Source organism: Dermochelys coriacea, chromosome 13, assembly GCF_009764565.3.
Source record: "Dermochelys coriacea isolate rDerCor1 chromosome 13, rDerCor1.pri.v4, whole genome shotgun sequence".
Taxonomy (NCBI): Eukaryota; Metazoa; Chordata; order Testudines; family Dermochelyidae; genus Dermochelys; species Dermochelys coriacea.
In genome coordinates this window covers 92,088-119,476 of record NC_050080.1, presented here as the reverse complement: position 1 = coordinate 119,476, position 27,389 = coordinate 92,088, and the positions used below count along the sequence as shown (strand labels likewise).

General features: G+C 46.8%; 2 protein-coding genes across 11 annotated transcripts in view; both read left to right on the top strand.

The window, feature by feature from the left end:
* The window catches only part of ZNFX1 (zinc finger NFX1-type containing 1), a 36,999-nt gene extending 24,683 nt beyond the window's left edge, over window positions 1-12,316 (top strand). For all 5 annotated transcript variants that reach the window (XM_043495873.1, XM_038369152.2, XM_043495875.1 and 2 more), the window contains 4 exons: window positions 2,277-2,422; window positions 2,795-2,905; window positions 7,113-7,208; window positions 9,482-12,316. In XM_043495873.1, the coding sequence (XP_043351808.1) occupies window positions 2,277-2,422; window positions 2,795-2,905; window positions 7,113-7,208; window positions 9,482-11,914 (2,786 nt within the window). In that variant the 3' untranslated portion in view covers window positions 11,915-12,316. The remainder of the gene's footprint in view (window positions 1-2,276; window positions 2,423-2,794; window positions 2,906-7,112; window positions 7,209-9,481) is intronic.
* Window positions 12,317-14,005: 1,689 nt separating this feature from the next.
* CCNDBP1 (cyclin D1 binding protein 1) lies at window positions 14,006-24,590 on the top strand. 6 transcript variants are annotated; one of them, XM_038369151.2, is made up of 11 exons: window positions 14,006-14,433; window positions 14,596-14,655; window positions 15,285-15,364; window positions 16,594-16,675; window positions 17,120-17,216; window positions 17,597-17,670; window positions 17,994-18,070; window positions 19,416-19,669; window positions 20,067-20,127; window positions 22,780-22,826; window positions 24,181-24,590. In XM_038369151.2, exons 1-11 carry the CDS (start codon window positions 14,295-14,297, stop codon window positions 24,287-24,289), a joined length of 1,080 nt encoding a protein of 359 aa, XP_038225079.1. In that variant the 5' UTR covers window positions 14,006-14,294; the 3' UTR covers window positions 24,290-24,590. The 6 variants fall into 6 exon arrangements, with proteins under 6 accessions (XP_038225079.1, XP_043351837.1, XP_043351839.1 ...); XM_043495902.1 differs by lacking the exon at window positions 17,120-17,216 and having other exon boundaries at window positions 14,063-14,433; XM_043495906.1 differs by lacking the exon at window positions 22,780-22,826 and having other exon boundaries at window positions 14,133-14,433.
* Window positions 24,591-27,389: the final 2,799 nt, after the last annotated feature.

Genomic DNA, 27,389 nt, shown 5'->3' with positions numbered 1-27,389 from the left:
GTTGACCTTTTACCAGTTAAGTTTTAGGACTAACTATTTCAGCTAACCAGAAACTAATTTATATTTATACATTAAATCACACTTCTAAGAATAGTCCAGGTTCTGATTAGTTAGAGCACATAACAGGATGTTTGGTCATTACTAAGCTAATGAGAATGTAGTTTTTCCAATAATACTGCAGAGAGAGAACATTCATTACTCCATTATACGAATGTCTTATCAGTGTAATGGAGGGAAAAAAGTAACTGAAACTGAAGATAAATTTATCCTACTTCTATAACTATCGGGGGTTTTTCCTTTGTTTATCCCTCCTGGAGGCTTGGCTTTGGGATTCACATTGCAACAGATGACTATTAGCCCATGACAACAGTTGATTCCACTGACCATCTTTGTTAAGTAAATTTGCATGGGCCACAATTCATTTGTGAAATTCATAGTTGAGTGAGTTGTGTCGGGAAGCTGTGGCCCAGTTTAAACAGTGCCACATCAGTCCATGCGGGGTGAGGGGGGAAATACACACAAGGATCTTAATCGTGCAGTCTGGGGTAAATAGCACTATAGTCTTTCATCCACTGCTAAGATGGGAGAACTGTACTATGGAAGGCTTCGTATCAGCTGAGCAGGGGGCAAATTAATGCCATATCACAATGGACATGCAAGAATCCACACTAAGATCCCAAGGCTGTGAACCATGTGCATGGGGAGTTGGGCTCGACAAAGGTCTTAGAGATTCAGGTGGGGGTAAATGGGGCTATATCATGACATATTAGGATGGGGGTAAATAATGCTGCGTTATGAGATGCAGTGATAGTGGCATCCAAAGGCCTCGACACTATAGATAGAGGCATAAAAAAAACCCCCAAACAAAGCCTGTCTCACCATATACTTTGCAATCACCAAAAGAGACGGGAAAAAAAAAACTGGAAGAGAAGAGGAGAGAATAGGTCATGTCTAGGGGAGAGAAGTGATTGAACATTGAGAGGCAAGGAAGAGACAATGCGGGCTCCCACAGGAGGGAGGGTTTGGGGTTTCCATGTTTCCCCTCTTGACCAGGGCAGCAGAGAGCGTTCTCTTTCTTCCCCCCCCACCCCCTTTGGCTCCGTGTTGCATTTCTCTGGGAGCTGCTGCTGTGGGTTGAGGTGACAAGGATTTCCCTGGCTCCCCTAGCCACGGGGAGCTGCCTACCCTGGTGGCGCTCCCTCCCCGCAACTATGTTCTTCCGGTCACTTATGTGCTGCAGGTTGCAGCCTGTGTCCTTGCGGCTCAGCTTGGGCTTGGGGCAGTAGGACTTCAGCCAGGAGTGGGCATTCCTGCGCAGCATGGGGCTGGAGGAGACACAGCAGGAGGTGGTGTTCCCTATCTTCCTTCGCCAGCCATCCCTGGCTGCCTGGCCGCCTGGCCAGGTGTGGGAGGATACTGGGGGAGCCTGTCACCAGCAGTGGCAAGAAGCCATGGGCAGCAGCGAAGAAAACAACAAACAGGAGAAGAAGAGGTGACGGCTGCTGCTGCTCCCTCCAGCTGCACTCACTGGCTGACCACTCCCCCCCCGCCCCCAACTGATGCATCCAAGAATCCTTGCCCCAAGCACAGCCAGCAAAGCAGAGGGTGCAGCAGCTAAATCATCCTGTCCTGGCATCATGAGATTTTTCTGGAGGCCCCAAATTGGCTGGGGTCCATGCGTTAATCCACCACTACCAGTATACAATGGCCAGCCGAGGAGATAAGTGTTTCCTACTTCCTGTCTGGTAGAACCTGTCTTAAGGCATGTCGCTGCTTTAAAACTATAATTTTTTATATATATATATATATATATATATATATATATATATATACACACACACACAGCTCTTTACATATTATCTGCAGATACATTTAGCAAAGATTATGACAACCAGTGCAACACAGGCTGGCAGTAGAGACCTCACATGACACTCTTTGGTGAACTAGTATGTAGATGCCAGACCCAGGGGACTCCTGTAACTTTTATGCATCTCTGCCCGTTAGCATCAAGAGATCTTTGGGTCACACCACCTACTCCCTGTACCCTTAGGAGCCTTCCTGGGCATAGGCCAAGAAGCCAGCTACAAAGCCCCTTTGGGGATGAGTCTTGGAATGTGCGATGCGTGGCAGAGAACCCCTTGTGTCTTCCTGGGAACTGAGACCTGGGGAGGTTCTCTCCATCCCTTAAAATATCTGTCTTGGAGTTCCTGTGCACTAGCTTGCTGCCTGTAGGGGAAGTTGTGCTCTGTTGAGGGTGCCTTTCTCTTTCCCACCAGGTGCTGCTAAATACCGTCAGATCCTGCAGAAAGTGGAGCCTCGAATTGTCATAGTGGAAGAAGCAGCAGAGGTTCTGGAGGCTCACACCATCACCACTCTGAGCAAAGCGTGTCAGCACCTCATCCTCATTGGAGACCACCAGCAGGTAACGTGTCCATGTGGGGCCTGCTCCAATGTACAGAGACTGAGATAGGGCACAGCAAAATGCCAAGCAGGAGGGTCCCACAGGTTTATCATCCTCCCCCTGCCATATAGCTATATCCACAGTGGCAGTCATTGGCCCTGCCTCCCCTTAGTTCCCCAGTGTGCTTCCGGGGACAAAACTCTCGTGCAGTTCTGGCAGTAACTTAACCTCACTTACTTCTAAGCCTGATTCATTGTAGCTGAGCTGGCCCGAATACTTGGCATTGCTTCAAAAACCCTGTCGCTGCTCTTCCAGTGGTGGAGAGAGGAAAGCGTTGCAGATGGATGGGAGGGAGAACTCATAACAGCTGAACTCTAACACTTTCATTTCCAGTTGCGGCCTAGTGCTAATGTGTATGACTTGGCCAAGAACTTCAACCTGGAGATGTCTCTTTTTGAGCGGCTGGTGAAAGTCGGCTTCCCCTTTGTCCGCTTGAATTATCAGGTGAGGAGCAGCTCTAGAATCTCCGCTTGCTGTACTCATTTTCCATTATATAGGTGTGACAGGTTGTCACCCCGGATTGCAATCTGGGAACTGTGGGAACCGCTGCGCTCCTCTAAGACACACAGCTGGGTTGGGGACACAGCCAGCCTCACCCAGGGCCTGTTATCACCTAACATGACAGCAGGTGGCGCCACTCATCCAAACTGGGTTACCTGACTGCAAACAGCAGACAATGGCCAATTTTCCAGTTCCCCCCTCTATAGTATAAACCCAAAATTATACCATCTTGCACCACACAGGGATCTGTACAGTGTTAGTTCATTATTGAGCCGCCACCCCCCCATGGTGAGAGGAATATGCACACTTGTGGTAACCAAACTGAGATTTTTTTCCCCAGACACTTCATTTAAAGGCACACCGGTTTAGGTTAAAACATAAAACAAGTTTATTAACTACAGAAAGATAGAGTTTAAGTGATAGCAAACAGATCAAAGCAGATTACCTAGCAAATACAGGTGATTCGCATCATACGCACATTTAACTTACACAAATTCAACTATACACGCTCGGCAAAAAAAAAAAAAGAAAAATAACAAGATACCTGTAAATAGTGTGGGCGATTCCGCCCACCATTCCATCAATGAGCATATGCTCCGGAGTGAGCGTGAGATGGGAGACGTGAATCTGCTGTTCCCTCAGTCGGTGTGAGTTCCTGCGTGCCTCTCCTAGTGTGAGCATCTTGCTGCACTGAGTGTGATTCTAGCGTTTAAAGATACTGTACATATTTTTCATACAACATGGCTCCTAAACGCAAGCCAACTACTTCATCTGGTGCTCAATCGAAGAAACAGCAATCTGTTCCAACGCTGGAGGAAAAACGGGCTGTGTTGGACTTATTGAGAGATGGTATGTCGGTCTCCAATGTGGCGCGTAAATATGGCCACAATGAATCTAGCATCCGTGCCATCAAGATTCGAGAGAGAGAAATTCATCAAGCTGTAGCATCAAGTGCTCCAATAACTGCTAAGGTGACAAGCCAGGTGCATGTTAAGACTTTAGTGAAGACTGAAAAGTCATTAAACTTACGGCTGGAAGACATGAACTGTAAACGTGTGCCTATCGATGGCAACACATTGTGAGAAAAGGCTCTTAGTCTCTATGCATTCAAATCTCCTGCTGAAGGAGGATAGTCTTCTGATGAGAAGGAATTCAAAGCCAGCCAAGGTTGGCTTAACGGTTTTAGGAACCGCTTCAACCTCAAAAACGTGCAGACTACTGGGGAAGCTGCATCTGCCAATGAAGAGGCAGCAAAAGCCTACCCCGAACAATTAAAGAAAATCATAGAAGAAAAGGACTATCTTCCAGAACAAGTTTTTAAAGCTGATGAGACTGGGCTCTTCTGGGGAAAAAAAATGCCCAACTGCGCTTACACTTAGAAATCAGAAAGACAAGCCCAATTTGCTGAAGTGTTCCAAGCAGCAAAACACTTGAATGATTTAATTTCTGAATTCGATCTCTCTATGGAACGAAGCCTCAAAATCACACGTAGTATTACGGATGGTTTGAGACCGTATCAAGAAATGTTTGAGCAGCTCAAGAGACAACAGCGACAGTTGCCGATCACCATGGTTTTTCAAGGAAAAATGACCAGCAGCAGACGAGCCTACGCAATCAACTTCTTGAGCTGAACCAGAGCCAACCACTTCGTCTACAACTCGCTCTCCGTCACCCAAACTCTCAATCACCGCCGTCTCCTGGATCGACATCAAGCCCTGACGACCCCCTATAATTAAAAATACAGTCCTGTAAAATTAAATTTTGCATATGTACTTTTTATTATATACTGTATATTACTATATACATTATACATTTATACATATTACTGTACAGCCTTGTATACACAAAACCATGTACGGTATACTTTACTTTATGACAGGTTTCAGAGTAGCAGCCGTGTTGGTCTGTATTTGCAAAAAGAAAAGGAGTACTTGTGGCACCTTAGAGACTAACAAATTTATTTGAGCATAAGCTTTCGTGAGCTACAGCCCACTTCACCGGATGCATTCAGTGGTCTCAGAATGTAATTGTAAACAGGGAATCATAATCAATAAGTTAGTCTCTAAGGCGCTACAGTTACTCCTTTTCTTTTTACTTTATGGGTGATTTAAGGGATTTTCAAGGATAATTTTGACTATAGACGATTTTCGCCTTATGCGCTGACTTTAGAACTTAACCCTCGCATAAGATGCGACTCCACTGTAAACAAAACCACAAACTAAGCCTAAAATACTAGAAAGATTGGATATGAATTAGCAGTTTCTCACCCTGACTAACAATTAGGGCCTACCAAATTCATGGCTGTGGAAAAATGCATCATGGACTGTGAAATCTGGTCTTTTGTTTATTTTTACCCCATACTATACAGATTTCATGGGAGAGACCAATGTTTCTCAGACTGGGGGTCCTAACCCAAAAGAGTGTTGTGGGGAGAGTCGCAAGGTTACTGTAGGGGGGTTGCAGTATTGCCACCCTTACTTCTGTGCTGCCTTCAAAGCTGGGTGGGTGGAGAGCAGTGGCTGTTGGCCAGATGCCCAGCTCTGAAGGCAGTGTCCCATTAGCAGCAGTGCAGAAGTAAGGGTTGCAGTACTATACCATGTCACCCTTACTTCTGTGCTGCTACCTCAGAGTTGGGTCAGGACCCTACAGTTACAACACCATGAAATTTCAGATTAAATATCTGAAATAATGAAATTTACAATTTTTAAAATCTATGACCAAAATAGACTGTGAATTTGGTAAGGACCTACTGATGATACAAGCAGGCTTGCAGATTCTCAAGGCACAAGCTGCACTTGCTTTGCAGCTTGGGATCCCCACCTCCATTCCAAATCCTTTTCTTTCAGAGCTTCTTTTAGGTGTTGAGTTGTTGTGGGAGAGTGAAGAACAACAGATGATGTCACTCCCTGTTTTATATAGCCTTAGCATATGGTGGGAACCCTTTGTTCCAAAAACAGATCCCAGCCCAGTTTGTAGAAAAATACAGGTACCCAAAATTGAGTCCAGCGTCATGTGCTCTGGTCACATGCCCTTGCAGAGTCATAGCAGCCATTACTTATAGGCTGGCTGGAGCATTCTTAGGAAGGCTCACCAGGTGGGGGATAAGCTTCTCCCTAAAGCCTGTTGTTTTTCCTAATGGCCCATTATCCTGAACAGACTCTTCACAACCAGATGTTTAGGCTGGAAGCACTTTGCCTAGTGGGTGTCACCCAGGTAGTCAATATTCATAACTTTAGATACAAAAATGATACATGCATACAGATAGGATAATCATATACAGCAAATCATAACTTTTCCAATGACCCCTTACATGACCCATCTTTCAGAAAATGCATCATAATTAGTCATTATCATATAATATTACTACAACAATTATGGGGTGTAGTGTCACAATAGGTATTTACCTGGTTGGAGTTTGAAGGAAGCTCAGCCTTATATTCCTGCTCCCATAGCAATCTGAAAAAACAAAACAGAAAACCAGGTTTTGCTTAATCCCTCTGAAGAACACAGGGATCTGTCAGATCCATGCAGACCAGCTTCTGTGTCCATTCAAGACACAGGCACTACATCTTATGGTACAGCCTTTCTGCTCTTGGGCTCTCTCCCTGTTGCATAACTGAAGCTGGTGAGAGAAGCAGACTCACAAAACACATAGCAACGTCTCATAATTTCATATACAATGAAGATACATTGTAACATTAATATTTAACAGATTGTGACTTTTCAAATGGTATCTCACAAGGCATACTTTGTACAAAACGTATAATCCTATAACAATAGTGAATATGGGGGTACAGGGAGTTACATGGGGTACATTATGTAACAGTGATGTCATGCTGGTGGTGACTTTTGTGATCTGACAACCTGTCCACTGGGAACTGCACTGAAAGCAACAAACTTACTTACAGTTCCATATCTTCATGAAGATACATTTGGTCACTTCCATCTGGTTAGATTGGAATTGATGACAGAGGGAGGGTTAGTTTCCATTTCTGTGGCACCATTGTCTCGTATTTGGTCATTGTCTTCCCTGATGAAGCAGAAATGGAAGGATGGTTCAGTTCATTCCATCATGTGGAAATTTGCCCATTTATGTTGGCTACTGCTAACCCTAGCCTTCCTGTAACTAACTTTTGTTTCTGTATTCCAGCACCGCATGCGCCCTGAGATTGCCCAGCTCCTCACTCCTCACATATACCAGGAGCTGGAAAATCATCCCTCTGTCCTCAAGTATGAAGACATCAAGGTGAGTTTTCAGAAGGCACCAAGCAATTTCTCTCTATGTTCCCTCTAATTTTTGATAGGGTGTGTGTGCAAAAAATTTCTTCTGTGCAAATTTTTGTGTGCGCGATGTTTCGCCATGTGCATGGGGTTTAGGATCTGTGTGCGCACACACACGCACAGCTTAGAGGGAACAGTGTTCTCAACCCCCCTTACTGGGTAAAATGAGCCTCTGCTTATATCGTCCAAACCAGTCACTTCTATGGGTTTGTATTCACGTATTTATGTCTCTTTGATCAAGTTTAGCTGATAAAAATTGGTAATTTAAATAAAGAAATCGGGTGATGTAGGAGTAGTTATCTTATCTTATAAACAAGATGGATGGATGTTATTTATATTAACTTAATGCGTACACCGTAGTCAAGGACCTGGGCCCCATTATGCTAGATGCTGTACAAACACAGAACAAAAAGATTGTTCCTGCCCAAAGAGCTAAGTATTTGCATGGAGAGAAAATACTGGGTACGAAAGGGCTCTTTAATCTAGCAGAGAACTGCACAACAAATACCAATGGCTGGAAGCTGAAGGTAAACAAATTCCAATTAGAAATAAGGCGCAAATTATTAACAGCGAAGGGTGATCAACCACTGGAACAAACTCCCAAGGGAAATGGTGGATTCTTCATCTCGTGATGTCTTCAAGATTGGATGCCTTTCTGGAATATGATTTAGTCAAACACATTAGTGGGGTCAATACAGAAGTTAACTGGGTAAAATTCTCTGGCCTGTGTTATGCAGGAGGTCAGACTAGGGTCCTTTCTAGCCTTCAATTCTATTAATCTGTGGATACTAATATGGAATCCTGGTTTTGCTCTAATGGGAAAAACATGTTCAACCAGTGCAGCTAATTAAGCAGTCGTTACTGTAACTTCAGGCACTCAAAGAGCCACAGAATTGTGCCCGCATCCATGAATATCCATCTTTCCTGAAGAAGCTTGTCTCTGGCTGAAATGGCCTGATTGTCCCTTGGGGAGATAGGAGCAACCCAACTAATAGGCAATTCCTTTTTGTTCAGTGTCAGGGAATGAACATTCTATTTGCATGTTCACCGAGGGTGAAGGGAAATTTTGGACAGGTGCATGGGCTGCATTCTCCACCTCATTGGAGGAGGGAGCCAGGGATCCACAGGGACTCTGACACTAATAGCCCTTCCTATGGAAGAGAGAAGAAACCCTTGCTTTCTTCTCTGCAATGGGTAGGGTTTGTGTCAAAGGGGCCATGCACTGCGGCAGCTGTATCAAAGAGAATGGGGGTTGGGAGGAAGGTAAGATCAAACAAAACACTGAAAAATAAAAGGAATGATGTGAATTATGGGATTGAGAAAGAAAAAGATTGTCATGAAAGACAAGAATCTAAAATAGCCAGTCTCTGAAGTGCCATGAAAGGGGGAGAATAGTGTGATGGGAGAATGAAGTACATACACTTATTCAGAGTCCAATAACAAACTCTCAAATTCATACATATAAAGCTGTATTACGTGGACTACAAGTATTGCAGATACGTGTAAGAGAAAAGTGTCTAAGGTCCCATGGCGGTGGGATACTGAAAGTGTTTTTCACCCTGGCTAGTAGGTATCAAGTAAATAAACACTGTGCATGGCTATTTTATCACCCATTTCTCCCACCTAATCTTAAATACATGAGTATTCACACTGAGTAGTGTGAATGAATGAGCTGTGATTTCTCGTTTATAGCCTGGGAACATGCCACCAGCACAAACTCCTTTTTGTAACCTAAAGAATAAATTGTAGTTGCTGGACTCTAATTAAAATAAGGAATCAAATCCTCTACATGCTGCTGGATTCCTGGAATAGTCAGTGATGTACCAGTGGGACACTGTATGGCCAACAGGTTTCAGAATAGCAGCCATGTTAGTCTGTATTCGCAAAAAGAAAAGGAGTACTTGTGGCACCTTAGAGACTAACAAATTTATTTGAGCATAAGCTTTCGTGAGCTACAGCTCACTTCATTGGATGCATTCAGTCTCTAAGGTGCCACAAGTACTCCTTTTCTTGTATGGCCAACAAGTTTCCCAAACTCTCCCTTACTAGGTACGTTATGAGGGGTCTGACTGAGGGGTATTTGCCTTAAGTGTGCAATGACCAGGGTCCTGCACCCTGAATCCAAGACATCTACAGAGGAACTGCTAAGTGGGTCACCATAGGCATGAAAGAGTGGGTTGCAGTTGGAAGGTTAGAATGTTTTTTCCATGGTAACATTTTCCCTTCTTTTCTTTTCAGGGGATCTTATCTAACCTTTTCTTTGTGGAGCATGACTTCCCTGAACAGGAGATCCAGGAAGGGAAAAGCCATCAGAATCCACATGAGGCCCAGTTTGTGGTGGAGCTGTGCAAATACTTCTTGTGCCAGGACTACTTGCCCTCCCAGATCACCATCCTCACCACCTACACTGGGCAGCTCTTCTGTCTGCGCAAACTCATGCCTGCCAAAATCTTCACAGGTGTGAAGGTTCATGTGGTGGATAAGTATCAGGGTGAGGAGAATGACATTATCTTGCTGTCACTTGTGCGGAGTAATAAGGAAGAGAGAGCTGGGTTCCTGCAGATTTCTAACCGGATCTGCGTAGCATTATCCAGAGCTAAGAAAGGGCTGTACTGTATTGGGAATATGGGAATGCTTGGCAAGGTGCCTCTCTGGAGCAAGATCATTCACACCCTGCGGGAGAAGGGTCATATTGGTCGCTCACTGATGCTCTGCTGTCAGAACCATCCTGACACTAAGACTCTGGTGTCCAAGGGAGCAGACTTCTGCAGAGTTCCTGAAGGGGGCTGTAGTCGCCCCTGTGAATTCAGGCTGAATTGTGGACACGTCTGCACTCGAGCATGTCACCCCTATGACTTAGAGCACAAAGAGTTTCAGTGTATGAAGCCCTGTCAAAAGGTGCTCTGCAAAGATGGCCATCGTTGCCCCCAGTTGTGCTTTGAGCGCTGTGGACAGTGCATGGTGAAAGTGCTGAAAACCATCCCAAAGTGTGGCCACCAGCAGATGGTCCCTTGCTCCACTCCTGAGAGTGAGTTTTGCTGTCAAGAGCCATGTCAGAAATATCTGAAATGTGGGCACAGATGTAACATGTCCTGTGGGCAGGAATGCAGTGTTCAGTGTCTTGAGATGGTTATGGTCACACTGAAATGTGGCCACAACCAGCAGGTGAAGTGCTGGATCACAGTGGAGATGAAACATGGGATGCCTGTGAAATGCAAAACCAAATGCCATATTTCACTGGATTGTGGCCATGAGTGCCCAGGTTCCTGCCATACCTGCTTTGAAGGGCGATTTCATGAGCACTGCAAGAGCCCTTGTAAGCGCTTCCTGATCTGCTCTCACAAGTGTCAGCAGCCTTGCACCAGGGAATGCCCTCCATGCCAGCAAGCCTGTCAGAACCACTGCATCCACAGTCGGTGCAAAAAGAAATGTGGAGAGATGTGTATCCCATGCATGGAGCCATGTGAGTGGCGGTGTCAGCACTACCAGTGTACCAAACTTTGCTCTGAACCATGCAACAGGCCCCGTTGCGATGTACCATGCACTAAGCTACTGCACTGTGGTCATACTTGCATTGGGTTATGTGGGGAACCTTGCCCAAAAAAGTGCCGTGTGTGTCACCAGGATGAAATCACCCAGATCTTTTTTGGCTTTGAGGACGAGCCAGATGCTCGCTTTGTGGAGCTGGAGGATTGTGGCCACATCTTTGAGGTCCAAGGCTTCGACCATTACATGGATGAAGATGAAAATATCATCAAGCTGAAGGTCTGCCCCAACTGCCAGACAGCCATCAGGAAGAACTTGAGGTATGGCACCATTGTGAAAAGGCGGCTGGAAGAGATAGAGAAAGTGAAGAAGAGAATCCAAGGTCCAGTAAGTGAAATTGAAACTAGCAGGCATAGACTGCAGGGTGTGTTGGAAGGGAAGGCAGTTCTGCGAAGAAATCTGTCCCTTAAATATATCATGCTGGAAGAGAAGCTGACACATCCTGATCTCTCCACAAAGAGTATTGGACTTCTTGAGAACCTGATTGGCTTCTATGGACGCCTGGGTGAGCTGATGAGCTCCCTGAACAAGCTTGATGTGAGCGAGAAGGAAGGACTGAGGAGGCGACTGGCTGAAATTCAGGAGTGGTTGGACAAACCCCGACTAAGCTTCACTGGCCAGGAGCTCTCCGACCTCCAGAGTGAGATTCAGAGGCTTACATACCTGGTGAGTCTCCTGGCCAGATGCAAAACAGCAACTGCAAAGATTAATACTTCTATCTCAAGAGAAATTGCCACTCTGCGGCAGATCCTGGAGGGAACAAAGAAGTTCACCCAAGAGGACGAAAAGGTGGTGAAGATGAAAATGGAAGAACTAAAGACAGCTCTGCCAGAGTCTGGGTTGGGAATCTCTGAGGAGGAGCGAGTGCAGATTGTTAGTGCCTTTGGCTATCCACAAGGTCACTGGTTCAAGTGCCCCAATGGCCACATTTATGTGATTGGTGACTGTGGTGGGGCAATGGAGAGGAGCAAGTGCCCAGAGTGTAAGGCAGTTATTGGAGGTGAAGATCACACTCTAGAGCACAGCAACCGTCTGGCCCCTGAAATGGATGGGGCAACTCATGCAGCCTGGTCAGAAACTGCAAATAACATGCTGAACTTTGAGGACCTTCACAGGCTGATATAGAAGAGCCCATCTCCCTCAGTAGAAGACCTTTTAACCCCATTAATGCCCTTCCCCACTGCCAAGCTGCATAGCGTGTGGAGTAGCCAGATGGTGCTCACTGGCTCTGCTTGGCAAATTGGGTTTCTTGTGATTAACACTTGCTGGTGTTTGTTGCTAGAACTAGTCCCATTTCCTATTGGCACTTTATCTGTGGAATCAAGCAACTGAATGAAATAGAAACAGAAAAAAAATTCGCCTGCTTTAGCCTGAAGCATGCATGGGGCCTCATGCAATTCCAGGGCTGGCAGGCACCAGTCTGTGGTGGCATCAGCCCCTGCAGTAGCTCTGGCTACTGCTCATTGCACTGATTGTTTAACCCGAAATCTTTTATAGCCTAATAAATTTTATTCATAGTCCTTTAAATGATATATTACTTTGTTTGATTCTTCCCCTACCCACCCTCTGGGCTGCTGTCTGTCCCCCACTCTAAGAGCTGGGCTCTATGTCCCCCCTAACGCTGCTGTCTCCCACTATCTTCCCTGTGCTGGGCCCTGTGTGTTGTGCCCAGCCCAGTGCTGCACTGCCAGCTGTGCCCACAAGCCCCTCTGTAGAGGCGGCTACTGGGAGGGAGAGGGAGGTGTCTCCACAATGGCCCCTGGCTTGTTCCTGCTGTGCTGGGATTGGACGTGTCCTTGGCTTGCTGGGGGCCAGGGCATTCTAAGAAAACAGCCAGTGTGTCCCTCTCTCAGGCTGGAGTGTGGGGGAGGGGCGAGACCAGGTCCACATACCTTCAGCTAGGCCCCGCCCTCCAGGTCTGCTACATAGCTGCCCTAGTGCCTCCTTGTAGGGATCAGCAAGTCTTCCCTAATGGGTCCAGTGCTGGCCCTGGCGCAAGGTGTTTCACTCTAAGGTGGCTGCTCCCACCCAGGCTCACAATAGACCCAGTGCCCCACCTGGGGAGGGTGACCCTCATGACCTCACACTTCACTATGGGTTGTGTGGAAACAAAGCATGTGGAGTAAGAGTCGGTACTCCCACTCCTGGGATCTCGGTTCCCTGAATCCCTTCTCATTGGCCTTAACGTGGAGCGTTGGCCTCTCCCCATTAGCCCTCAGGACTGTCAGTATCCTCCAGATCCTTTCTTTGGTTAAAAGAAAAGGAGTACTTGTGGCACCTTAGAGACTAACAAATTTATTTGAGCATAAGCTTTCGTGAGCTACAGCTCACTTCATCGGATGCATTCAGTGGAAAATACAGTGGGGAGATGATTTATATACACAGAGAACATGAAACAATGGGTGTTTATCATACACACTGTAAGGAGAGTGATCACTTAAGATGAGCTATTACCAGCGGGGAGAAAGAAAACCTTTTGTAGTGATAATCGAGGTGGGTCATTTCCAGCAGTTGACAAGAATGTCTGAGGAACTGGGGGGATGGAAAGGGAGGAAATAACATGGGGAAATAGTTTTACTTTGTGTAACAACCGATCCACTCCCAGTCTATTTAAGCCTAAATTAATTGTATGTAGTTTGCAAATTAATTCCAATTAAGCAGTTTCTGTAACTGAGGCTTGAATAGAGAGTGGGAGTGGATGGGTCATTACACACAGTAAAATTATTTCCCCATGTTATCCCCCCCTCCCTCAGATGTTCTTGTCAACTGCTGGAAATGGCCCACCTTGATTATCACTACAAAAGATTTTCCTCCCTCCCCCTCCTGCTGGTAATAGTTCATCTTAAGTGCAAAAAGAAAAGGAGGCCTTGTGGCACCTTAGAGACTAACAAATTTATTTGAGCATAATGCATCCGATGAATTGAGTTGTAGCTCCCGAAAGCTTATGCTCAAATAAATGTTAGTCTCTAAAGTGCCACAAGCACTTTTTCTTTTTGCGGATACAGACTAACATGGCTGCTACTTTGAAACCTTTCTTTGGTTAGAGGGAGTGTGCAAGCAGGAGCCAATCAGGCTCTCTGGCAGGAAATTAAAAAAAGCAGCCACGCCTTTGGAAGCCCAAAACAAGCAATAATCAATGCAGGAACCCCAAACCAGAAGCACCAAGGAAGTCAAAGAAATCACACGCCGCGGCGGCGGCTTGCTTGAAGCTGCTTGGCAAGCATGGAAACAGGCTCAGCTCTTCTCGTATTGGTTGCGGGTGAGAGCGGAAGTCGTTCCGGTGCCACAATGATGGGGGTCCGTGCGAGGCCAGAACTGAATGGGGTGAGGGCTCGAGCGCCTTTAACCGCCGCCCGCTTGAGTTCTCTGCCGATTTTTGCCAACTTTTGCGCCCTCGGGTTCCGTCCCCGTGCAGCCCTTTTAACCCGCTGCTACAACACTGCGCCGCGCGCCCCTGGGAGCAGCCGGCGAGCGAGGGCGGCGCCTTCCGGCGTGGCTCGTGAGCATGCGCAGATCGCTCGAGCGGGGTGTGCGTGTGACGGAGCGGATGGAGCGCGAGCCTGGGGCTGCGGGGCCCGCGCGGGCGCTGGAGCCGCTGCGGCACCTCCGCGAAGCGCTGCGGACGGCGCTGTCCCGGATCCGAGGTGTGGCCGCGTTCAGGGGCGGCGGGAGGGGAGTCTCTGGGCTGGGCCTGGCGGCTCCGGGGGACCCGCGGTTCGGCGGGGCGGGGCGGGGCGCCGTGGTCCGGGAGGCGCGGGCGGCGCGGCCCCGGCCCTTTCTGAGCTGCTGCGCTGGTGTCTTTGCAGAAGGGGAGTCGCGGGAGAGCAGCGAGACCTTCGAGCAGCAGCGCTTCTGGGACACGCTCGGTAAGGGCCCGCCTGGGCCTGGGCGGGCTGGCTCCGGGGGGAGGGTTTCTGTAGCGGGGACAGATGCTAGTGGGTGGGCTCGAACCTGGGAGCTCTGGAACTAAACGCAGGAGCTTCTAGTTTTGTATGGTATTAGTTACTTTCTGAACAATATATTTTTCCCATTCTACGTTCTGGACTCATAACTTATTTTTACAGTCTTCATTTATTTGCCGAGTAGGTCCTTTTCTTTCTTACTAGCAAATGTATTATTTTTTTAACTAAAGTTAAACTAACTTTAATTCTTTAATTTCATAAGTATCCTTACAAACATTTTAGAGTTTCTTGCCCCTTCCTGTCAAGCAGCTGATCCCACTGGAGACATGATGCTGGGCTAGATGGACCTTCGTCTGATCAGTTCAACAGTTTGTATTCCTCTGAATTGCCGCCATCTCTTTCCTTAAGCTGAGTTTCCTAACTGGGAACTGATGTAGGCTTTATCTAACAGATGGGGTAGATGGAGGAAAAGGGGCTGGTATTGCCCCCTTTGACTGAGACAGTGCCTAATGTCCTTTGTTAGTCTCTAAGGTGCCACAAGTACTCCTTTTCTTTTTTGCCTAATGTCCTGACTCCACTGAATTGTTCCTTAGGTCAGACGTTCAAAGCAACATCCCAGGAAGCTACGAAGTTGAGTCTGGCATTCTCGAGACCTCCGCTGCCTTCTGCAGAGGTGAGTGCATGTCCCACGTCAAGGAAAATCTCAAGGTTTCTCCCACATTGCAATCCCTTCCTACGTCTTGCTCCCTTGAACTAGGACAAAGTTAGTTTGGGTTAAAAAATAAAACAAATAGTTCTTCTCATTGACGTTTGTGGGATGTGATTGCACCCTTTCACTTTTCTTTAGACTGGCCCGTGGCTTCCCAGTCTTGTTGCATAGAGAATTGTCATAGGGAACAGCTCATTGGCTGTGGAAGGTTTCAACCCAAGTGTTTATGGGAAAAGAGCCACATAGTTCAAGACAATAGTACGAGCTCTTCTCCCCTCCCCTTCCACACCACCACCACCAACTTGACAGTACCAGTTTACCAATATGTGAATGCCTTGGGGTGGGGAGAAGGCTATCTGATGCCTAGAGTATGCTGTGGCATTAGACAGCTGAGCACCAGACTCGGCCTTACTCTGTTGTTACGTTTCAAGATAATTCTAAGTGTATTGGACTGTGGTCCTTCACCTTCTTCCCCCATTACCCCCATCTGGCTTTTTGCCACTCCTTCTCCACTTGACAGAGTCTCCAGCTGAGAACAACAGTGTGTAAGAAAGTGTAAGAAAGTGATCTGCCTTCAGATGGAGCTGGTGAATTTTAAGTGAAGTTTTGGAATAGCCTTCCAAGGGAAGCAGTAGGGGCAAAAGATCTATCTGGTTTTAAGATTCTACTCGATAACTTTATGGAGGAGATGGTATGATGGGATAATGTGATTTTGGTAAGTAATTGATCTTTAAATATTCAGGGTAAATAGGACTAATCTCCTGAGATTGGATATTAGATGGATGGGATCTGAGTTACCCAGGAAAGAATTTTCTGTAGTATCTGGCTGGTGAATCTTGCCCGTATGCTCAGGGTTTAGCTGATCGCCACATTCGGGGTCGGGAAGGAATTTTCCTCCAGGGCAGATTGGAGAGGCCCTGGAGGTTTTTTGCCTTCCTCTGTAGCATGGGGCACGGGTCACTTGAGGGAGGCTTCTCTGCTCCTTGAAGTCTTTAAACCACAATTTGAGGACTTCAATAGCTCAGACATAGCTGAGGTTTTTCGTAGGAGTGGGTGAGTGAGACTCTGTGGCCTGCGCTCTGCAGGAGGTTGGACTAGATGATCAGAATGGTCCCTTCTGACCTTAATAGCTATGAATCTATGAATGGGATTGCAGTATCACCCCTTTCATTCTTTTTGTCCACTGTTTTCAGGACTGTCAGAAACTGAGCGAAGGCGTCCAGAATGCTGTCCTAGCAGCTGCCACAGTGTATTACTGGCTTCCCAAGGGCCAAGGTGAGGCAGCAAGAGCAGGTTTGTGCCAATTCTCCTTCCCCTAGAAAGGAAAGTTGATGTTCACAAGGGAGCAAGTTGTGGCAGGCAAGGGGACTCCCATTCTCAGCTCTGTTACAGGCTTGCAGTATGGCTTTGAGTAAATCAATCCCCTTTCTCTGTGTCTCAATTTCTCTATCTATAAATGGGACTAATGTAGGGAGCAGTGCGTCTTAATTCGTGTTTAAATGTGTTGCGATCCTTGTCCAAAGGTGCTATAGGAAAGGGGAGCAGAAGACTCATTCAGGAGGCACAGGTGCTTGTCCTGAGCAGGCTTTGTACAGAAGAGGTGGGGGGGGGGGAAGGAGCAGCGGCAACTACCTGTTTGACCTTGTCTGTGTTTGGAGGGGGGCTGGCTTTCACTGTGATAGTGTCAGTCTGCATCATTCCTTGCTCAATCTCATCTAGGTACCACTCTGCGGAAGATGGTGCGAGATGCCACTGCCGAGGTAGTGGAAGGAATGATCCAGCTCACAGACGTGATTCTCAGTACTCCATTGCAGAGGTAATACTGATCGAGCAGTGCCCCCATTAAAGGCTGCTAGGTTAAGTAAATGGGGAAAGAAAATGAAAGCCCCGTGTACACCTTCTCATCCCAAAACAGTAAGCAACTGTGAGTATGACTCCCTGCACAGAGGGTTGAATGTAGCTCTGCATGTGGCAGGGAGGGGAGGCCTGGGAGAGATAGGACTCTTGTGAAGGAGGTGGGGGGAATATTTGTGTTGCTGGGTAACTTGTGCAATTTGGAATAGGTTGTCCTCAGCACAGATTCTTGGCCTCATTCTTGGAGCTCCATATTTCCTGCCTCTAGCTAAGTGCAGGGTATCCCCTTGTCAATGTTTATAGGTCCCAGCACTCTGAGGGACGGACTCTCTTCTTTTTCAGTTTGTCTCAGGAGCAGCTTATATCAACTGGTAGCATATGGGAGGCATGTGAGCAGATTTCCCATCTGCCACAAGGTGAGTGACATGGATGCAAGGAGTGCAGAGCTCTGCACTCCCAACCGGAGTGAGGGATATGAGCTTCAGAAATCGACAGTCCCTGAACCTACTAAAGGGGAGCACTGCAGCTGGTACCTTGGAGCCTAGCTCCTGCAGCAGAAATGATGCCATTCCTAGAGCCATTACATGCTCAGGAGCCAGATGGGGTCACCTGCATGGTGACCCTGCAGTTCTGTGGAGGTGACTGATCCAGTGACCTAGAGGAGTGTGATGGATGCTGGGTAGCTGGTAACATCTGTACAGTCCCCTTTCATCCTTCTCTCTTTGACTTCTGTGTGCAGATAACCATGCAGCAGTCCTGTCAGCCATGGCCGCCTATCTGGGTGTGGTCAGGGATGCGGTGGAGGAGATGGAGCAAGTGAGGAAGTCCCTTTATTTTTGCTGGGGACAGAGCCAACTGTTGGGGGGGGGGGGGGTTTCCTGCAGTGATGCTGTAATGAAACAGATGTGGTTTTCTACTGTGATGAATTGGGAATTCTCTGAAATATTTTTGTGACTGATATGCATGGCAATGACTTAATTGGTTATTGATTGTTACCCAGTGTGACAAAGGGTTAAACTGCTCCTGAAGCAAAGCAGATGTGTGTATCATCTAACTGACTGGGGTGGTATGACTAGGTGTTAAAGACCTGGCTGAAACAGACCCAGATCAATGGAGGTCTGGATAATGGGATGGATTATGGGATATTGATAATGAATAATGGATAATGAAGGATAATGGGAACCCCAGGGGCTGAACAATTGACACCTATCCATGGGAAACCCCACCAGTGGGAATATGTAAACTCAGCATGGTTTGCAGGAGGAAGACAGTGACAGGAGACTAGGATAAGAACTTGCTTATGAGGGGTATAAGAGCTCTCATCTGGGACTCACAAAGAGAGAGAGAGAAAAAGGAAACCAAAATGGTTCCTATAGAGAGCTTTGTCCATTGTGGACTGTGTTCACTTTTGCTTCTTTATGTAATCTAAGGACTTCCTGATGCTGTGTTTCAATTGACTAAAAGCCGTACTCTGTTTTGAAAAGGTTGCCTGGTGTCACTGCAAATACTTGCATAGTGCATGGATCTCTGAAGGGGGTAAAAAGTCTTTGGACAGGAGTCTGTTGCAGTTGAACTTGTGAAACTGGAATGTTGGAGCCCAGAGGCTCAGTCTCAGGAGTGTTGAGGCTGTGTGGCCTACCCCTGTGGACAGGAAGGACCCCCTGAGGGTCTGGCATGCTGAAGGAATACCTACAAGGGACTGTTTAAAAGCTGGGGCGTAGCACCGATCGTGTAAATCTGTGACATTTATCTAGGTTGTCATAGCTCCTATATCTTGATTCTAACCCAAAACAGAGTCATGCAATGCATGGATCTTGTTGAGTGTCCAAACCTCAGCCTAGTTCCACTACTTAATATGTGGCTTCTGTGAAGCCAGTGCCTTGGTTTGTCTTTGCATGGCTTAGTTTGCTGGTGTAAGGTTGGAGCGGGGACTGCCTGCTTGGCTGTTGCTGATCAGTGGCCTGGTGTGCCTGAGGGGTTGATTTTTTTTTTTTTTTAAGCCAATTCCTGAAGGAGAAAAGGTCTCAAGTGTCTGACTCCACTCCTGAAAACATTGCCCTGCAAACTACTTAAGCAGGCTCTAGCTAGTACTCACCCGTTTTCTCAGGGGCATTATGGGGACAGGTGGTGGGCTCTTGTTTTCCAATATATGTGTCCTCAGGCTCAGGGGGAAGATCAGGACCCCTACAGTGACATCATGGAGGATGAGGAGCTGGGCTCTCGGGGCAATAGGGACACATACTGGTCTGAGGCTGACCGGAAGCTACTTGGCCCCTGCATGGGGCTGATGAAGGCCTCCAAAGCCTGCCTGAAGAAGCTCTTGGGTACAGTGAAGGTTCACGGCAAAGCAGACACCCCAGAACAAGTGGCTCAGCTAGATGATCTTGCAGACATCACCAATGAGATCAGCCCGAGGTGAGTCGGTCTCTTTCCCCTCTCAATGTTACCTGTGCTAAGGCAGTCCTTATAGGCTGGCTAGGTCAGGGAACTGCATTATGCAAGGGTTTCCCTCTGCACTCATGATGGGAGTGGGGCCCTTGTGAGAGTAGGGCCCTGGAATAGTCTGTAAGAGAGTTGCTTTGACTGGGTCAGGGATAGTTGTGATGGGGGATGGGTGGTCACTGAGGTTTGGGACAGAAAAGAGATGTATTTGTTAGATACAGCTGATGTTGGTTTCCTGCTGAGCTTTCCAGAGCCTGACTCGCTCCCACAATTAACGTGTTTGGTGGGAGGCATAGCCTTTGCCCATCCATTGGCTGGGCTGACTGCTCAGCTCCCACTCTCGTACTGAAACCTCTGTCTTCTGCCCTAGTATTGATGAGCTGGCACTAAGCATGTATCCGCCCATGAACCAGCTGGCTGTGCGACTCAATGTAAGTACCTACCACTCCCCAGCTCATGAGCAAAGGGCATCAGCCTGGCTCCTGCAGGGAACAGAGAAAATAAAAGTGGGAGCTAGTGTCTCTAAGGGCAGTTGGTAATCGTCCCCGGCCCAGTGACAAGTTGTTGAGTTTGAAGACTGCCTGTTTTTTGTTGGATCACACCCACTTGGCTTCCAGAGTAAGCTTCTCCATGCAGTTCTCTTCCTTCTCTCGCAGGGTCTTGAACCCACCAGTAAGGAGAGAGTACATGGAGAGGGTACATGGTCTGTGCTGATACAGTACAGACCTGTTTACGCACAAATCCACTTAACACACGGTAGCGGCATGCCTCCCAGTGCTACCTAATGCAAGACTCGTTAACATGCAGTACAGGAACTTGCTATGTAGCACTACAGATTTGCTCGCTAACTCACTGACATAGAAATCGACAGGAAGTGCGGAGTGGAAACATATTGCAAGTCTTTACCGATATTGGTAAAGATGCATTTAGGCAAGCTTAGTCATTGTCACACTAGAGAGATGTATAATATATAGTAGTTATATAGTAATATATATACTACATTAGAAAACTTTAACCATAAGCCTAATATAATGGCAGAGCGCAAGCGTCAGCGTTCCTACATTGTAGAAGAAAAGCTAGCTGCAATAGATCAAGTAAATAGCGGAGAAACCCAGGGCGAGGTTTCAAAAGCTGTTGGGATTGTCGAATCTACTCTCTTAAGATGGCTAAAAAACTAAACTAAACTAAACTGAATGGCTTTGTACAAAATATTGATTCTGCTGCGGGGCTTAGGCGAAAACGTGTGCGTTATTCAGCGAAACCCACAGTAGACAAAGCCGTGCGCACGGGGTTTGCTCAGGAAAGGCTGAAAGGAATGCCATTCATTGGGCCAAGTCTTCAAGCCCAAGCGACAAAATTTGGAAATTTTAACGGGGGATGAATCGTTCCAAGCCAGCAAGGGGTTTATAAGTCGTTTTAAAAAGCATCATGGCATAGCGCAGGTATTGATTTCTGGAGAAAGCTGATCAGCCGATGAATCAGCTGCGAATGCTTTTCCTACCAAGTTAAAATCTATTTTACAAAATGAAGACTACCATGACAAACAACTTTATAATTGTGATGAAACAGCTTTATTTGCAAAACTGCTACCAGATAAGACTTTAGCCTTTAATTACGAGACACGGAAAACAGCTGGATTTAAAAAGATTGTGACTTTTTTTGTAGTAAGAAGACACGCAGCCATAAGCTTGCCCCTCTTCTAGTCGGCCTCATTCATAACCCTCATTGCTTTAATCTAAATTTTTACCTAAATAGAGCCAAACTGCCAGTAATATACACTAACAGTGAAAATGCTTGGATGATGAGACTCATTTTCGACAACTGGTTCCACAACAGCTTTGTTCTAGCTGTTCGTAAGCATCTGCGGTTGAAGAAACTCGAAGCCAAAGCACTTTTGCTACTTGACAGTTGTCCAGCCCGTCCTCCAAGCAAATCACTGGTATCGAGTGATGGAAAAATTCGAGTGCTATACCTACCATTCAACACAACATCAAAAATTCAACCTTTAGACCATGGCATTATTCAGAATTTTTAAAAACAATTATTGATGGGAGCTGATTTCAGCGATTGTGTCATGCACGTCTTCAGGCATTTCCGAATTCCTGAAACAGTTAAACATGAAGGAAATTATTTATTTAGTTAAAAAAGCTTGGGACGGAGTAAAACAAAAGTCCATTGAAAATTGCTGGATGAAGGCTCTCAGTGATGCCTTTTCTGTCAAAGACGGCTCAGACTTGGAAAACTCTAGCAGTGGCACTGATTCAGAGCCAGACTTGGAAGGATTTTTGGAAGACGACGTCTTACAAACATGCACGCAGACAAAAGAGGATAAAGGTAAACTTCTCTTTCAAATAATAAAAGATTTTAGTTTGGATACGTCGCTGGAAATCATTACCGAGTGGCTGGAGATGGATGAAGATTGCCCGACTTCAGAACTTCTGTCTGAGGAAGAAATATTAACAGGCTGCAAGGCTACGTCGGACCGCAAAAGTGATGGCGAGGATGTTGTTGAAAAGGTCAAAATTTTGCCCACAGAAGCCCTCAGTGCTGTTGTAAGATTTATGGAGGAGCAAAATGCGGAAAATATCGAAATCATTCATCTGTAGCGAATGACAGACTTCATAAGAGAGAGCAAAAAATAATGGCTTTTTTTTTTTTAAGTGAATCATATATACTTCTTTCAGCATGGCCCTCTTAACTCGCGGTCCGTTAACATGCGGTCGTGATGGCTTGACTCCTGACATCCACGCATAAACGGGTCTGTACTATACTGCCATCTTGTCATAGCTGTGTGACCCTTAGAGGTGTATGGGTGCCACTGCCCAAGGGAACAGAGACCCAAAGCTGTCTCTGTTGTCGGGAATAGCTCCTCCATGGCAGCACTAGGCTGGGAGTAGCTCCCCCCAAGAGCTTTAGGTGGTCACCTCGTTTGTTGGGTATAGAGTTGTCTCTTCCTCCCCCCAGCTATGCTAGGATGCCTCCTATGATAGAGGATTCCTGCATGTGTCCTCGACTCCCCACAGCAGTGCTGGGACCGTGCTTGCCACATTGGCTCAATCGTTTTCCCTTTTGTTTCCTTTTAGGCTGCCAAACTGGCCTCTGTATTAAAGAAAGTCCTAGAAATTACAAAGTGAGTATGGCCTGTGGGCTGTCCTGAGCTCAGAGTGTTTCTGGAGAGGAGGGGGCGAGAGGGTGCTCTAGTTGCCCTCTTTTTGGATGTTGTTAGAGAAGCTGTACCAGACGTGACCAGCCTGGGCTCCTCAGAAGGCTTGTGGAGAGCCAATGTGAATCTTTGTGAATTATCCTGATTGCCCCAAAGGGAGTGATGGCTGTGGGGAGAGAGGATATGGGGGTTTCATAGAGTCGAGGACGAGAAGGGGCCATTGTGATCATCGAGTCTGACGTCCTGTGTAACACTGACCAGAGACCTGCCCCACAATAATTCCTTTTGAACTAGACCATATCCTTAAAACAAAAATCAGCAGGGATGGAGACTCCACCACAACCCTGGATAAATTGTTCCAATGGTTAATTATCTCCACTGTTAAAAAAATTACACCATATTTCCAGATTGAATTTGTCTGGCTTCAACATCCAACCGTTGACTCATGTTATACCTTTACTAGACTGAAGAGCCCATTATTAAATATTAGCTCCCCATGTAGGTACTTATAGACTAATCAAGTCACCCTTTTACCTTCTGTTCGGTAAGCTAAAAACACTAAAGGAGCTCAGTCAGTATGAGGCATGTTTTCTAATCCTTTAGTCATTCTCTTGGCTTTTCTCTGAACCTTGTCCCATTTAGCAACATCCTTCTTGAATTATGGATACAAAGTGTGGCAGAGGCCCCTCCCTGTAGGGAGTGGGGATGCAGGGCACTGGATGGGAAGGCAGGTACAGAAATTGCTGGGAATTAGTGAGGAGTGGACATGGAGAGGGTAGAGATGACAGATTGTCTCCCTTACTTTCTCCCGCCGCCACACACACTGAGACCAGTGTGCAGCAAAGAATCATAGAACTGGAAAGGACCTCGAGAGGTCATCTAATCCAGTCCCTGCATTCATGGCAGGACTAAGTATTATCTAGACCATCCCTGGCAGGTGTTAGTCTAACCTGCTCTTAAAAATCTCCAATGATGGAGATTCCACAACCTCCCTAAGCAATTTATTCTAGTGCTTAACCACCCTGATAGTTAGGAGGTTTTTCCTAATGTCCAACCTAAATCTGCCAGACTGGTGAGGCAAAGGGTGGGTGTGTATGTAGGGTGTTGTCCAGAGACCACTCACTGCTGGGGGTAAGTAGGAGGTACAGGTAACTCCCGCCCTGACAGGGGCACTCTGAGGCTCCAGAGACCTTTCCTTTATTATCCTGTGGTAGTCTAGCTCTTTGTGATATGGTCCTGTGGTACTTGGCACTCTGTAGTTTGGAGGTGCCTAGATATACAGTATCTCAGAGTCATTCTAATGCCTCTCCCTTTTCTGCAGGGCAAGCCATGTGTGTCACCCATCGGAGGAAAACTGGGTTCAGTTTCTCACTGGTGCAGTAGATCACAACATGGACAAAATTAAGGACTTCACACAGAGTGAACTTTAATGCTTCTGCAGTTGGGGTCTCTAACAGCTGCCTTTCTGGTGCGTCTGGTCATTCCCTGAACACGGCGAGAGCGATGGGGTTGACGTTTGAGGGAAGAGCTTTTCCAACCTGGAAGAACTTTGCAAATGCAAAGAGTGACTTGCTGGTCTTCTCTGGCAATTGCCAACACTACCACCCTTGATTTGTTTCCTGGGACAATGAGAAGCTGCATCTTGTTGTTGTGAATGTGCCTTGTTCCCTTTGACTTGGCTGTAGGGCTGCCCTACAGGGCAGAAAGGGCAATAAAATGTCACTAGGTTCATATGGTGGCTTTGTTTTGTGGAGAGGGAAGGGTTTTGCTACCTTCATGAGACTGGACTGGACCCATGAAGGATACATTTTTCTCCTGGCAGCCTGAGAATGTATGGAGTGATGCCCTCACTTCCCTCTGAATTATGGGAAAGGAATAAAGGAATTTGCTCCCTTCCAGGGAGGATACAGTGAAAACTGTTATCTGCTAGTTCAACAACTCTGTGGGCACCAGAGTGCAGTTCTAAGGAGATGCAGCATCTTCCCCTTAAAATCCCAGGCTGATACTCTCTTTTCTCCTTGATTCTCCTTGATAGCTGAGGCACCCTGATGCCATGGGGATGGGCATAGTACAGTGAGAAATCAGTGCCTAGTTGGGATAGTTTTGCCTGGACTCGGGATGTTGGGCTAGGTGGGCATTAGGCTGAGAATGTAATAAGACAACATTTAACGTGGCTTAAATGTGACTTTAGAGTGAATGTTGCTGATTCCTGTACAGCTCCACCATCCAGCATAAACTCCCCTCCCTGGAGAGAACCCACCTTGGGACCAGGGCTCAGGATAGTAGCACCTGCTGTACGCTGGGATCTAGCAGCCACAGTGTTGATGCTTCTATAGCCCTTCAGATTCTGACTGCGGTCAAGATGCACGGTGAGTCTTCTGGGCCCTGTCTGGGTGGGGTGAAGGGATGAGTAAGCGCAGCATGCTGCTGGGCCGTACAGAGCCCAATCTGCTATGCAAGAGAAGATGATGATCTAGGCTATGCAGTTATTTGCTTTATTCATAGTTCTCGGGCTGGAGATGCATTTGACAGGCACCAAATATGGAGTCAGAAAAAAGGGTCAAAGTTCTGATACCGTAGCATTGGGGAAGTACTGGGGGCCGTAAGGCAGGGGAAGCTAAGGCAAAGGGAGTAAAAACTCTCAAAGGTCATACCTGTAACCTGTCCCCACTCTTTGGGATCCCCCATTCATGTTTGGGGATTATCTGCAAAGCCAGCAATAGACATTTAGTAAAAACCTTCTGGAAAGAGCAAGAGGAGAATGACTGCACCTTATGCTCTAGGAGGGTCCTATGGTTTTCTGAACTGCCTGGGGCTGTGTGAAGACCTCTTCCAAGAGCAAATCAGCCCAATAAAGACATGGACATTTATAAAGAGCTCAACCATGTTTTGCTTTCTTCCTCTGTATCCCTCTCCTTCAGTTGAACTCGGGATGAAACTGGTTACAGGGGCCCCTGAAGAGCTGGAAAATCTGGCAGCTGGGCCAAGGGAACTGCCACCAGTAGAGCTAAGATCACTGTGTCTCGTACATGTGGGTATGTAGTTAAGCTACACCCCAAGGAATGTAGCACTGTGTGAGACAACTTAATTCCCAGCCATGTGGGGGAGAGAGCCTCTTGCACTCCTAGGGATGAGAGCTTTCTGCAAACGAAGGAAGTAGGCTTGTCTCTTACCCCAGCAGAGAAGCCGGGGGGATTTGCTATACGGCTGGGCATTGCTAACACACACCACACACACACACATACACAGCAGCCTCTGAGCAATGGCTTGAAATGTCCCTGTCAGCATTACTTACTAGCCTTGGCTGAACAAACAGTTAACTCAGTTGTCCAAGTATCTGGAACTTGCTCCCTGTCCCATCCTGAAAAACAGCTCCTTCCAGTTTCTCAGGGAGAACATGCACAGCTTAAGGCAGTAAAAATCTCCTCCTTGTTTTGTTGATGTGTATCTGTTTCATCTCCATGCCCCTGGTGATGCTTTAGTGTTACCATTATGTGGTTCCTCTTCCACTGCTCTGTCAGTGGCGCTGAGGCTTTTCCCAAATGCCATGTGCTGAGTTTGTTTTTCTGTATTAAACATGTGTTGCAATTTTTCTTCCTTGGTTTGTCTCTTTCTTGTGATATTAGTGGAATCCAAGGCATCAATTCTTAGTAAAAAAAAACAAAAAAACAAAAAAAAACAGGTGATGGACTTTCAGCTATAGTGGCTTCTGCCTAGTCTTCCCTGCCCCACTTTGTGAGTAATGCCAGCCTTGTAGCCTGTTCACCCTTGGGGGCTATAAAGAAATAATAAATGCAGCTTGTCTTCAGTGCAGTTGGCTGTAGTTCTGGGTCATGCCTATTGCAGAATAAGTTGCTCGGCTCAGGGAGAGTCAGTTTGCCCTTATCCATACCTCCTGTCTCTATAAATGAGCCCTGTCTGTGACTGCCATCACACACTCCACCAGAGGCTCAGCCAGGAGGCTGATCTGTGCTATGGTTGGCTGGTAATGCACTGCACTCTGGGAGTGGCGAAGAGAAGTAAATGATCTGTAGGTAAGAAAGAATAAGTGAGAAGCTTCAAGGGGCGGAGGAGGTTAGAACAGGCTATCTGGGAGCCACTGGTGGTTGTCCATTTTCTAAGGTGAACTTCTTGACCTCTCACTTCTGCCAATCTGCACCGCCTGCTTGTGAGCTCCTATTGTATCCCTTGTGCTCTAGACTGGAGCGCAGGGTTTATGATGTGCTTTAGGGATCTCTGAAGTCCTGTGCCATTGATTCTAAGACCAGAAAGAACCATTGTGGTTGTCTGGTCCAACAAATGAGCTGGGACAGTTTGGGGGAGGAGGGGCTGTACATGGCAATGCAGCCTAGCCTGTTCTCTCCCAACTCACACCCAATGGGTCTATTAGTTTAGTTCCATAGTGGAAAAGATCATCTCTGAGCCACTCAGACCAACAAAACTTGTCCTGCTTGTAGCTATAGAGATCGTGTTCTCATTGCTGCAGCAACAAAGCGACTGACCAATCCTTTTACTTCAGTAGTGAGCTGG